This window comes from Calidris pugnax, unplaced genomic scaffold (assembly GCF_001431845.1).
Source record: "Calidris pugnax isolate Ruff unplaced genomic scaffold, ASM143184v1 scaffold177, whole genome shotgun sequence".
NCBI lineage: Eukaryota > Metazoa > Chordata > Aves > Charadriiformes > Scolopacidae > Calidris > Calidris pugnax.
In genome coordinates this window covers 2119762-2133675 of record NW_015090909.1, presented here as the reverse complement: position 1 = coordinate 2133675, position 13914 = coordinate 2119762, and the positions used below count along the sequence as shown (strand labels likewise).

At 38.4% G+C, this 13914-nt stretch overlaps 1 protein-coding gene across 3 annotated transcripts in view; it reads left to right on the top strand.

Moving 5' to 3' along the window:
* The window catches only part of CSTF3 (cleavage stimulation factor, 3' pre-RNA, subunit 3), a 49337-nt gene that overhangs the window by 21242 nt on the left and 14181 nt on the right, over positions 1-13914 (top strand). For all 3 annotated transcript variants that reach the window (XM_014949258.1, XM_014949261.1, XM_014949259.1), the window contains 5 exons: positions 9998-10030; positions 10418-10515; positions 12386-12452; positions 12556-12590; positions 12699-12825. In XM_014949258.1, the coding sequence (XP_014804744.1) occupies positions 10436-10515; positions 12386-12452; positions 12556-12590; positions 12699-12825 (309 nt within the window). In that variant the 5' untranslated portion in view covers positions 9998-10030; positions 10418-10435. The remainder of the gene's footprint in view (positions 1-9997; positions 10031-10417; positions 10516-12385; positions 12453-12555; positions 12591-12698; positions 12826-13914) is intronic.

Sequence of the window (13914 nt, the reverse complement as noted above, 5' to 3'; positions counted from 1 at the left end):
ATGCCTCATGGGACCCCTTACAATCTGTAATCTGTTGCAGTGATCTGATCCCTGCCTTGTTTTTAAGGTCTTAGTATTTGCAAGGGGTTTTATGAGGTTAGTGCCTTGCTAGTGGTGATAGCAGACTACAATTTACATACGCTCCTCAGTTTGGCAATCTTGTGTAAGATCCTGGCGCCTATTATCTTACTAAATTAGCTGAAAAAAGCATTAGAGGAGTGCAGATGTCCAATTCCATTGACCCTGCTGGAGGACTGGTTGCTTATGATTTGTTGATGTAGACAACCAGTGTAATTTATCTGAGTTTACAAATCTGGGATCTGGGCAGAAAGGAGTGGAAAATAGAAGGATGCTTAGTATTTGTAAATTACTGCAGACAGTTAATATTCCATTAAATTTGATAATGGAAAAATTGCCTAAATAAAAAGTTAATTATTTTCCTAATTTGGAGAAGATATTAAAAAATGAGTAGCACAGATAAAGATATGTCATACAGTAAAATGCAATAAATATTAAAGGAGCAAAGAACACTGGATCGTCTCCAGATATATGGAAAATTATAGGAGTAGGTAGCTTGTACTTCCCAACTAAAAGCATAAAGCAAGATGCCATTACAGAAAATATGCTTGTATGTTGGAAGATCTAAACACCTAAGAAGACTTCTTGTTTTCTTGAATAGTGCTGAGCCAGGAGTATGAAAGACATCTTCCTGACGTTGGGTAGGAGGTCTTGGTGCTTTTAGTCAGATGTGTTTCTCAGTTACTGAGGGTGCTGGAGTTCTACAGGCATGTTTTAGAGCAGGGAGAGTGGAGTGGATGATGCAGTTCAGTCAGGCGAAATCAGAGAAAATATGCTTGTATGTTGGAAGATCTAAACACCTAAGAAGACTTCTTGTTTTCTTGAATAGTGCTGAGCCAGGAGTATGAAAGACATCTTCCTGACGTTGGGTAGGAGGTCTTGGTGCTTTTAGTCAGATGTGTTTCTCAGTTACTGAGGGTGCTGGAGTTCTACAGGCATGTTTTAGAGCAGGGAGAGTGGAGTGGATGGTGCAGTTCAGGGAGGAGAAATCAGTGGGTATCTGAGGATGACCATGTGAAGCTGGTAGATGCAAAAAGTAGTGGGTATCTGAGGATGACCATGTGAAGCTTTGTAGATACAAAAAGAGTGCAAAAAATAGTATAGGGGGTGAAGTTGACTAAACAGGAAGGAATGGATCAAAACTTCTATTAAAAATATTTCAGAAAAGTAGCTGTAGTGATATTATAGTTCTGGAAGGAATGGATCAAAACTTCTATTAAAAAGTATTTCAGAAAAGTAACTGTAGTGATAATGTAGTCTTTCTCAAACCAGGAGATACTTGTTTCCATCTGTTAAATATGGTCTGACCACAAACAGAAGGTCCTTATTATGGAGGTCTTATGGCCTATTGATTTTAAATTGGCATATAAGAACTGCTTATGCTAAGAGCGGGCATATGAAAAGTGGCTTTATGGGCAGAGTGTAACTATTGATTATATACCTAATATGAAATTTTGTTGGGGACGGTTGTCTCAAAACATCAGTAGAGCAAATGATTTAATTAATGAAATTTTGTTGGGGACGGTTGTCTCAAAGCATCAGTAAACTACTTAATTCTTTTACACAAAAGAGTTTGAAGAGATAGATACAGCTGCTTCATGTGAGCTGTATACACATGAGCTTTACCCATACAGCAAAGTCTGTAGACTGAGGCAGTACTCACAGGTAAAAGAAACCTAGAGATGCAGCAGGTCTCTACTTCACCCTCATTTTCTAGGTAATTTTTAAATGTCAGATCCGTAGTGTGGTGAAGTAACAGATAACTGGAGTTGTCTTTTTTTGAAGAATAGCATCTGTAGTGTGCTTTTCATCATGACTTGTAAAGCTCTGTTTCTGCAGCTTTGCTTGAATTATACTAATCCATAAGAAATATTTGCTATAATGGAACTCGGTTTGTCAGGAAGGAAAATAGCAGTGCAAACATGAGGTGGGTTTGGTGTTTCAACAGAACCACAAATCTGAAATATTTTTTCTGAAAATGTGTTCTGGTCTGGAAGAAGGAATGAGAAGTGTTCTGGAAAGGAAGTAAAACACAAGCAAAATGAGAAGAGGTAGGAGCAGAATGAAATAGATGGGAAGAAAAGAGAAATAAGCTTGAGAAATGGCTTCTTCATTTTTGTAATCCACATTGGGGGAAAAAGAGGAAGAAATAATAGAAGTACATGTGACATCAGAAATAAATTAGATAATCAGTGATTGCAATTCAGTACCATTCTCCAACTAGAAAAATCATGTAACAGTTTTGTCAACAAAACTTTTTTTTTTAAGTCTGCCTATAGAGAAATATTCCTCTGTACAGCCTCTGGTTAGTCTCTTGACAGCGGTACCTGAAATTCAACTAGAAAAATCATGTAACAGTTTTGTCAGCAAAACTTTTTTTTTAAGCCTGCCTGTAGAGAAATGTTCCTCTGTACAGCCTCTGGCTAGTCTCTTGACAGTGGTGCCTGAAATCTATGATTGCTTTTCAAATTACTAATATGAATAAAGCGCCTCACTGCAGGACCAAGGGGCCAGCATTTTCTTTAAAGGGAGTAGATGCTAGTCCTAAAAATTTGTCAGGACATGGAAATTAATTCAGATTGCTCTAAGGTGTAAATTAAAGCACAGTAGCTATTTTTTGGTAATGCCGTCCCTGATCTCTCATATTTATTAAGTCCTTGTTCTTCTTTACACTGGAGTAGATATTTAGGAATTAGGTGGGGGAGGTTTTTTCCTAACATTCCAAATTGCATAAGTAGTAAAGTTAAGTTTCTTCACTGTGATGCATTAATCTTTATTCACTTCTAGATCGGTCCATTTACTGTGAGCTTGTTCAGCAAGGTTGTCCAGATTCTCAGTCCTTGTATTACTGCACTTACAGAATGCAGACAGTTTGCTGATACCTAAAGATATTATATTCAAGTATTCTTCTGGATTAATTTCTTTCCTGATGCATCTGAAAATTAAAGGTATTGGTATTTAATCTAATAGATTAAAGAAAAAGCCATCTTCCACTTGCAGATATTTTTTTGTAATTAGTAAAAAGAAAAAGCCATCTTCCACTTGCAGATATATTTTTTTAAATTAGTAATTACTTGTTTACGTGGGTTTTTTGATTAAGAATGATTTGACTCCATTTTAGCTGAGGCATGTGTTACTCTGTCTTCAGAGTAGCATTTCACAGTTTCTTCATTTGCGCTTTTTTCTGAAGACCTCTGTTCTGAGCTGCTTCCTCACAGCCTCTCGGCAGGCACAGCTGGGTTCCTCCTTTTCCTGAGTCTCCAGATAAATCTAGTTTTATGCCCACAGTTTTGGAAATAGTCTTTTCAACTCTTCAGTCATGCCTATTTTTTCTTAACATTTAGTCAGATGGTGGAGATATTTATGCTGAGATCTCTCTAGGCTGCTGCCTCCAAGAGGAGGAAGGTTGGTAGAGTGTGTTAACCTAATGTTGCTTTGGTTAGTTGTTCCTGAAAGCTATTAACAGCTTGGGATCATGAGGCTATAACGATAATTTCCAAGAAGTTAAAGAGTGAGGAGCAACCTTGTGTATTAGGGGTTATTTGTGCAGCAACCCTCTCTAGCTCTGCCACTGTCCTGTCCCAAGCTTCAGCTGCAACTTGGCTCCTTAACAAAAAATACTGCCGTTCATTTACTAATGATCGCCACTGTCCTGTCCCAAGCTCCAGCTGCAACTTGGCTCCTTAATGAAAAATACTGCCCTTCATTTACTAGTGATGCTTTTCTTGTGGGCTGCCTTTTGCAGGTCTTTTTTTGTCTTTAACAGAAAATGGTGATGGGGCCCTTAGTTTTGCTATAGAAAGTTAACATTTTTCACTAGCTGCCCAGTAAGTGCCTGTTGTCATTTATATATGTAGGATATTAACTGGTTATTTGGTTTGCAGAATTCCAGCTCCTCTTCATTAGCTCAAAGAATAGTCTTAGTTACTGAAAAGTTTATTCTTAAATGCTGTGAGTAAATTCAAAGCATGTCTAAATATAAATACAAATACATGATAGCATACATAATAGGCCACTCTTTTGTTTATCAGGAAACAACTGTGAAACCTAAATGATGGTTGTGATCAGGAACGGAAAATGGTGGGGGGTTTTGGCTCTATATTGTAGCTGTCTATATGGCAGCTGTGACTCTACCATGTAAGGAGACTGTTTACTAGATCTATCTAGTGATAGATCTAGTAGAGACAACATGATTTTTAAATTTTGATGTAATGTTATGGTTGTGGAAGCTCTAGAGATAATACATGTCATAGTAGTTGGAGGCATTTCATTTAGAATAATTTTAAGGAACTTTTCAAATCCCATTTTATGGCCAGCTTTGAAATTGAGATACAGCTATGTGAAAAATTACACCATACTGAATGAAAATGCTTAGAATGTCATCTTACTATATTTTGAGAAAATTAGTTTTCCCTTGCTGGGTGTACTATAGGTCTTCCTTGCAGTCTTTCCTAATAGCAAGATAAAAGCTGTATTTTCACAAGGAATATTAAAACTCCGAATGAAGACTGCAGAAATACCAAATCATTCAATCCTTATCTGGTATAAATTGCAGTCAAATTCTATATTACAGAAATTACACCTGCAATTATATGCTAATGTTTTTAAATAAAGGATTTCATTGGTTTAGCCTTGGAATATGTTGCACAAATGAAATACTTGCTTTGTTCAGCAGAGATAAGAGAAGTTTTACATCAAACTATCTAGGTAGTTATAATCCTTCCTTCTTGGGTTAATAACCACATGCGAGCGCAGTGTTAGTCCTGCATTTCACCTGTGTTTCATGTACTGGAACAGAGCTTGGTTTGCCATTTGCAAAGGTAATTGCTGTTATTTGACCTGTAGAAAAACAAATTTGTCATGTTAAGCACTCATGCAATTAGTCAGTGACCGGAAACCTCAGCAAATAGCAAAAGGCTGAATGTGCAAAAGATAGAAGAATGAATTAGCATGTTGCACTCTCTTCATCCTTTCCAAGATTACTTTTCTTTAAGGCAGTCTGAAATGTTTGAACTGCTATGGTCCAAGCAGTATTTATTCTGCGAATAAAGTGTGAACATCTCTCCAGCCAGACCTAGTCTATATTTTGGAAACAGGGAGAGAAATGTGGATGTTTTTTATTACACCTACAGTTCTATACTAGCAGAGACCCAAATGACACCCCACTGGGCTTGACAGTGCGTGGTTGACTATTTACCTTAACAATCAACATGTTAAAAAAAAAAAAAGGCAAATGGTCAATACAGATGGATTCAGTGATAATAAATTTTGTGTGCTCTGATTTTACATTTAAAATGCTAACATTTTAGTTATCTAATACCTAGTCGTCTGTGTGAATGAACATAAGTCTTTAATACAGTTAATAAGCAAAAGCAGTACTTCCAAATGCATGCACGTATACTCTGGCTGTAATTTTGTAATCTGAAACATATATTGTGTATATGTTTTTTTTTTTAAAAAACCCAAACATTAAAGATGTTGCATGCATGGTAGTATTTATGACAAAACCAGATTTTAGGAAACAGTAGTTCTAAAACCACCAGCCACTGTGAACTAAATCCTTAGAAAGTTAACACTGGTGCTGCTGTGGTGTTTTCTCTTCTCCCAGCCTGTCCCTCATCAGCTGGTGCAGTCTCCCAGTGGCGCCTGGTGTTTCTCTTCAGGTCCTTCTTCCAAAAAAAGTTCCAAAAAATGTTGGAGAGCAGTGCAGGAGTGGTGGGTAGCAGAGAGGGCAAGAGGACCTGCCTCACCAAGGAGTCATCTGGAGGCAGTGGATAAGAGAACATTAGGTTTTATGCATGAGAAAATAAATTTTTTTCCTTGTAAAATAACCATTGAAAAATAAGATGAGTTGGAATATAGAAGTAGATAGTAGAAAAAGCCATGCTGATCCTTAAGTACCATGTAACAACCTCGCTTCTTGAGAAGTGTGATATGCTGATCCTTAAGTACCATGTAACAACCTTGCTTCCTTAGAAGTGTGAAACCAAATACACCGAAAAGGTTGAAATAAAACTAGGATACTTTTTAGGCTTGTGTTGGAGGTTGCCTGACAACTACAAGTAGTCTTAAATCTCTAGATTAATAAAATCACTTGCTTTGCATAATCATAAATGACACATATGCCTTTTAATGAGTCTATTAAAAAGGGTGAAGTGCAATGTAATTTATGGATTAAATTTTGCCCTTGAATGTTTGTGAAGCTCATTATTGGGACACACACTGTGTATTCTGGGAAGAAATGTGACCCTGCTATTATGAATTCCTGTTGTACAAAGCCAAATACAGTAGAGACTTAAATCTGATGCTCCAATAGGAAATTTAAAGTTATTCTTTCAGAAAAATAGGTGGAATTTGTCACTGTTGTAGGCAGAGGAAAACAAGGTCAGATGTGTTTTACTACAGGAACGTCTAAGTATAGCTGGTCAGACTAGGTGGTCTTTGTATAGGATAGGTGGGCAGATGTTCATATATACCAATTTTACCTTGGAATAACAATTGTATATGAGTCATTCTGTAGGTGGTGGATTTGTGGTGGAGAAGCTCCTGTGTGTTAGCCTCCATGTGGGTAACACCTACCTCTTGAATTAAAGCAATCAGAATAGGAATATATTAGAAATGGAAGGATAATCTGCTGTAAAGATCTGTAGCTCCCTTCATTATGTTTGTCTTTAAGAACAAAAATACAGTATTAATGTCAATCCTTTAACGCTTGTCCCCATCTAATCACTGCCTGTTCCAGTGGCTATAATAGGAAAAACAAGAAATATAACAGAAATGTGTGACGGTGGGTCCTGGAGGCAGTGTGTGTCCTTGGTGGTGATGATGCTTTCCCCTTCCCTGTGGTGTCCCTGCCAGGATGTTTGCTTGGGAGCCAAGAAATGCAAACAAATTCCTGCAGGAGAACGAGCTGCTCTTCACTCTAGCTCTGTGGGCTTGGTGAAAACTTTCCAGTGAGAGAGACTCAGTAAGCATTGGCCAGTATCGCTTTTTCTTTTTCTTTATTTTTAACAAGTCCTGCCCATCCCCAGCTTCCTGACTTCATTGGTACCAAGATTTCTGCATTTTTGGATATTGGTATCAAACTACTTTTATGGATTTAAAAAATTTGTAACACTGACTTGAAGTCCAGATGTGGCCAGCAGCTTTTTGTGTATTTGTATAGAAAATATTTTTTCTTTGAGTCATACCACACACAAATAAAGAATATAGCTTTTTTTCTTAGCAAAATATTTTACTTTTGAAGGTGTTTGGCCATTGGAAGTGCATGTAGTGTAATTGATAGCTACTCCTTGTGCTCTGTCTTTTGATGTTGCTTGGTGACAGCACTACCGGGTGCTAATAAAGTTGCTCTAGTAAACAATTAAGTGGGATTACTGTGCATCTACCTGATAGTGTACAATTACTGAGGTCAGTCTGGGTCACGCTGAGTAACAGTAGTCATTGGGCTCTTGGGTGACAAGGGGCAGAGAGAGGTGCTCAGCAGGCAGAGAGCGTTCACAGCTCAATGAGCTACATCTAGGAATCACCTCTGCTGTAGTAACTCGAGGCGGACATGCAAATCACTTTTTATGTGGCTCTACTGGGAAGGCACACTCATTTTTGCCCTGCCTGCTTTCAGCCTTTCATTCTGAACTTTTGAAAATTATTTTGGGTCTTGTTCATGAATAACTACAAGGTGATACCTTTTGTTGGTGGCAAAGTCATGGATTCATTTTATTTAATTTTCACAAAAATGAGATTTATCTATTTCCAGGGGATTCACTCTTTTTTTTTTCTTTTTTTATAAAAAAGAGAAAAAAAAGCTTCTGCTCATCTTATTGAATATTCTACTTGAGTAAGTACAAGAGGAAAAAAAAGTGCAGGCAGCTGTGCTCTGCGCTAGATGCACAACCCAAAATTTGTTTGGTTTTTTCCACTCAGTGGCCAAGGATAAAAGGAGTTTGCAGGGAGTGGGAGGCGTAGACTACGAGCTCTTGTTCTTTAGTGAGAGTTGCATCTTTTTCGTAGTATTCTAAGTAGTACTGAGGAACCTGTAAAGTTACTGTCAAAAAAGGATGAAGTAAAAATGGGAGATGTCTTTTTTGGACTTACAATGGAGGAGAAAATTGAAATACAAGAAGTTACTTTCCTTCAACTGGAAGTAGGGCAGGATCAGACACCTTGTGTCCGCAGAAGACTTCTGTCTAAACAACCCTACAATTATTATAAGTGCTTTTTAAAGGTGGAAAGATTGTGCTTTACTCAAAAAAGCTGTGAGAAAATGTCTGTGGGATACGTACCCACAGCTGAGGGTGTGTTGGCTCCGCGTGGCTTACCCCAGGGGTTAGAGGTAGCATGGATGTGTCACCTCCTGGTTTTAGTTAAGCCTTATTTCAGAGCATTGCTATTTCTGTAATCGGTTATTTCTCTGCTCAGCTATCTTTCTGCTGAATAGTGTGCAGAAAGATTGTGTCAAAATCATGTGGGCAAGACATAATTAGGCTTAACTTTCTGCAAATCTGGATTTTGTGAGATCTTTTCAACCTGGGCAGGGTACTGCTCCTGTTCGACAGCAATACGGACACAAGAGTCCGGTCTGCCGTGTGCGCCATTAAAATTTTTATGCAAAACTTGTTTGAATTCTCTTGTTTTCAATTGAGCTTGTTCCAGGAGTGAGAGAAATGGGGATGCTCTGTTAGAGCTCTCGGAGGCGTTGCAGGAATGTGAAAACTCGGGACACAGCAGACAAGAATAGCTGTGCATGGTGCAGTACAGGATGTATTTATTTTAGGCCTCCTGCAGATGAGTCGGTGTTTCCTAATGCTTCCATTAAAAACTCTTCTGTGCTTTAGAATGGGAGTGATATAAAAATGATACAATTAATACCAGCTGCACAAGGGTGCTGTGTGCTTTCTACCGCTGTGCTCCCTGGGGAAAGGGAAAGGCTTCCAGGGCTGCTCCTGGGGCTCTGGTGTTTCACACCAAAATAAAAGCTGTGAATCCCCAAAGTAAACAAAGAGCAATGAGATATAAAAGGGAGTTTTGATGCTTTAAAAAAACACAATATAGCATAAAAAATCCTGATTTTTTTAAAGGCTCTTTATGTCAATGCAGATAAGCATCTTCTAGAGGCGTTGTAGATGTTCCATGTTTCTTCAGGGTATGTGTCTGCAGATTGCTGACTATTTAACACAACTGGAGCTAATAAATACACGAAGGGTGCCAGTCTCTCCTCTACATCTGTCTCGTGCTTTTCTTTGTCCTGTCTGAAAGGCAACCTGTTCCTTCAAGACTAGGTTTCACCCTCTACCCTTGCGGTGTGTGTGCTGTGTGAATGAAACGAGTGCCGAGGTGTGAGCGGGGTTTGGCCCTTCCTGGAAGGGAGCACCAGGGCTGTGGGCTCCCATCCAAAACCAGGTGCTCTGTTGTTTATTATTCCCTTATTCAGCATCAGCATATTATAGCAAAGTGTACTTTGAGAAATAAATATTCAAATATAACACATTTATTACCCTATTAGTTTTGTAAATATGGTATTTTACTGTTAATTTACTACATCCCGATCTAGAGGCTTTGGTGCTTAGGTCAATATATGCACTTAAGGCAACAGAGTACCTTGAAGTAAGAGGCTAAGTCTGCATCTCCAAACCAGAGTACAGGAAAGCAACTTTACCTATGGATACCTAAATTTTGGCCCTAGTGGAAGTGAAAAATTTAAAAAAAATAAAATTTAAAAGCACTAATTTTGAAAAAGCTAAGTGAAGTACATGATTTTTATATGTTTACTTATATTTTTGCAACAATATGTGGTGTTACAATGTAATTAGTTTAAGCAGCCAAAGTACAAACTGCAATGTTATAGTACTGTATGAAGAATATATTCCTACTATTCTAAAATAGTTTCTTAAGTGATTTGTTTTTCTCTGCTTCCCTATAGATTAAAGCAAAAAATTATGACAAAGTGGAAAAGGTGAGTCCTATCAATATATGTAATATATCTCTATAGCAAGAAAAAGTATCTCGTGATAAGGCTAAAGCAGATTGAGCAGAACTCTAGCTTCATTGAACGCGCTATTCAAAAACACAGATAAGAATTATCTCTAAAGTTGATTTGTTGTTGGGACCAAGCTGTAATCAGTGAAGTGTGCAGAGGAATTTCTCTGCTTCATTCTCTCCAGTTCCTTTGCGTAGCACAGAGATGCTTTAGTCAAAACAATGAGTCGTTTATCTTATTCTTTCTTACAAATCTCAATCATAATTGCAAAGATTATTTTAATTCATACTGTGTAGCTTTAAAAGTAGAAACCTACTTTCTCTGTCTGGAATCCTGATCACGTCTTCTTGATGTATTAAACAGTTATTTCAGCGATGCCTTATGAAGGTTTTACACATTGATTTATGGAAATGTTACCTTTCCTATGTACGAGAAACCAAGGGGAAGCTACCTAGTTACAAGTAAGTTAACGGGGTTGCTCTGAATTACTCTACGGTGAATCTCTTCTTGATTTTTGACTAAGGGGTGGGGAGGAACCTGTGTGGCAAACCTGCCTGGGGATCTTCTGGTAGAGTGTTGGGGGGGTAACGTGTAATCTGCATTTGGAAAACATTCGTGGGGAGGAACCTGTGTGGCAAACCTGCCTGGGGATCTTCTGGTAGAGTGTCGGGGGGTAACATGTAATCTGCATTTGGAAAACATTCTCTTTAAAGTTTCTTTAATTGAGCCTGTTGGGTAAAATTGCTCCCTTAGTCTGGATCCATATAACAAGGTGGGACAAGAGCTGGGGAGGAGCTGGTGTATCCGTGCCGGTTCCCTGCAGGTGAGATTGGTGCTTGAGCCAGTCTGAAACACATTTCTTCCTCAGTTGGGACCTTTTGCTGTCCTCCCCCTTAGTGCCCTGTTTACAGTCTCCACAAAATTCAGCATTAATTCCAGTTGAGGTACTGTATTTGACTAGCAGTAGTAAATAGTTCAGTAATTAGAGAAAGTTTCTGAAGGTATAAAAAAGCATAAAAATCAGGGTATCATAATTTTGGGATGCATTAATCTCCATCCCTTTTCATTTACTACATTGTGCTTGCTCATAATCCTGCAGACTAAGTTTAATGGGTTTTCTTCCTGCTTGAGGTTTCAAAAACTACCAGTACCTTTCAGCATCTGTAAACTGTTTCTTTCCCAGCCCACCATAATTTCTGTGTATTATAACTGGCAAGATAAGTAATGTATTAGCAGAAAAAAAGCAGATTTTTAGAATTTATTTTTACAAGACTATTTTAAAAAGTATCAGCCCGCCCCCATCTTTTCATCTCATTTAACATTCCTCTATTTTTCCTCCTCATTTACTACATTGTGCTTGCTCATAATCCTGCAGACTGAGTTTAATGGTTTTTCTTCCTGCTTGAGGTTTCAAAAACTATTGGTACCTTTCAGATTCTATAAACTGTTTCTTTCCCAGCCCACCATAATTTCTGTGTATTATAACTGGCAAGATAAGTAAAGCATTAGCAGAAAAAAAGCAAATTTTTAGAATTTATTTTTACAAGACTATTTTAAAAAGTATCAGCCCGCCCCCATTTTTTCATCTCATCTAACATTCCTCTATTTTTCCTCCTAATATGGTAAAGGAGGTAGTAAGGTACTGAAAAATATTTGAGTAAAAGAAACCGGGAGAAAAGTGGGAGAGAGCAAAAGCTGTTTTCACTGAAACATGACCAGGGAGATACTCTATGAACGTTTTAAATTTGGGGGAAAATACTTTGAATCTGGGGGGATAAGAAATCATGTGAAAGATTTTGGCCAGTTTCCACACAGGGGAGCTACTCCTAATTGTCCCACCCTTTTGGTGTTCGTGGAGAATTACAACAAGTTTTTGGGAATTCTGAGGGGAAAAAAAGAAACCATGGGTACATCTGTCAGCTAAAAAGATGTAGAGAGCAGTTGTTTTCTATTTTCTCAACTTCCAGGGCACATTGTACATGTGGATTTCTACTTACTTAAGGAGGGGAGTGTCTTGGGGACTGTTAGTGTGCTAGATTGCCACCAATAAATTTAAATGATTTGCTTAAAAATAAAACAAACAAAACCCTAAATGTAGCCGTGTGCTAGATTGCCACCAATAAATTTAAATAATTTGCTTAAAAATAAAACAAAACCCTAAATGTAGCATTTAAAGCTATCTGAATGCCAGTTTTTACTCTCAACTGTTGAATGATGCTTTCCATGCCTCAATGTTTAGAATTTGCTGCACAAAAGAATACTCTTAAATAAAGAATTTTTTTAATACTAAAGACTTGCTCTATGGTCTTTGTGGTTTGTTTTTTTCCTCAGAGAAAAAATGGCTCAGGCATATGATTTTGCTCTGGATAAGATTGGCATGGAAATCATGTCATACCAGGTATGTTTTTTTATAAAAAAAACCCCAAACATTTAATTTCTTACGTTATAAGAAGTACAACTAAACATTGGTTTCATTGTGTGTAATATTTTTTTTCATATAGATCTGGGTGGATTACATCAATTTTTTGAAGGGCGTGTAAGTACCTTAAAAGACTTTTTTTTTAAACTCAGTTAATGTAATATTGATGTTCATAGAAGTTATAATCTGTAATAGCTGACGTTCATCTCTCTCCCCACTCTTTAGAGAAGCAGTAGGATCTTACGCAGAAAACCAGAGGATAACAGCTGTCCGTAGGGTTTACCAGCGCGGTTGCGTGAATCCAATGATAAACATAGAACAGCTCTGGAGAGATTATAACAAATACGAAGAGGTAATCAAGACTGTGAAATTTGTTTGTGACATTACAAGAAAATACACATATAATTAAGTATGGTTCCCAGACTGTATCCACTAGGTAATTATGTGTATAAACACATTTTGCGTGTGCAGTCCAGACTGTATCCACTAGGTAATTATGTGTAAAAGAGATGACTAGCAGTATAAACACAGTTTGCGTGTGCAGAATGTACCAAGATCTGTGGCAAAACTGTACAGGTACCCCAGTGATAAATATTTTTTATTTTAAAGGCTTTCTGTGGGATACAATGGTCCCATTTCAAAGTTGACCCAGTAGAATTGCTGTTGAATTAGAAATCACTGGTATCAATGACAGACAATATATTTAATGGAAGCTAGAGCAGATCAGCTGGTAATGAGGGCTTGCTTCCCCAAGGAGGCACTCCCCTCCTTTCAGTGGAGTTGAACAGGGTAAAATGGCATTCAGCTGTGGTGGTTTGGACTTCCTTCACAGTATTAAGTTATATGCTCACAAGTACATTTTAAAAGTTCCTCACCATCCTTCACCTGAAGCCATTACAGCATCAATTCAGGTGAGTCTGCTGCCACAGTGTCTTCAGCAAGTACAACCCCAGCTTGTTGACCTTGCACGCAAATTTGTAGCTGCACCTTTTCAGTGTATTTGTAAACAAGTTTGGTAACAGCTCGTTAGCCTGTCCCCATGGGTAGAGGTGGGAGTGCAGAACTAAAGGGCAGATGCCCTTGTGCTCAGCACCATCAAGCAGATTGCTCCCGGGGTGGCAGATGCCGGCGTGCTGTGGGTCAGCGGGGCACCGAGTGGGAAAGAAGGGACAATTTCTCTTTTCTTGTTGCTAATTATGCAAGTTGTAGGATTGGTGACCTGACGCTAATAGGGCCACTGTGCTTAGCCAGTGGGAGTACCTGCTGGCATCCGCGGCCACAAGCGTGTGGTGTAACAGCTCATCACTGTGTGGGTCACCAGGGGTTCCACAGAAAGCCTGCTGGCACTGGGGGACATACCCAGTGACGTGCCTTCTCCTGCTTAGGAAAATCCCCAGTACAACTTCCCTGTGAGCCTCCTTTTCTCCTCCCACACAGCAAA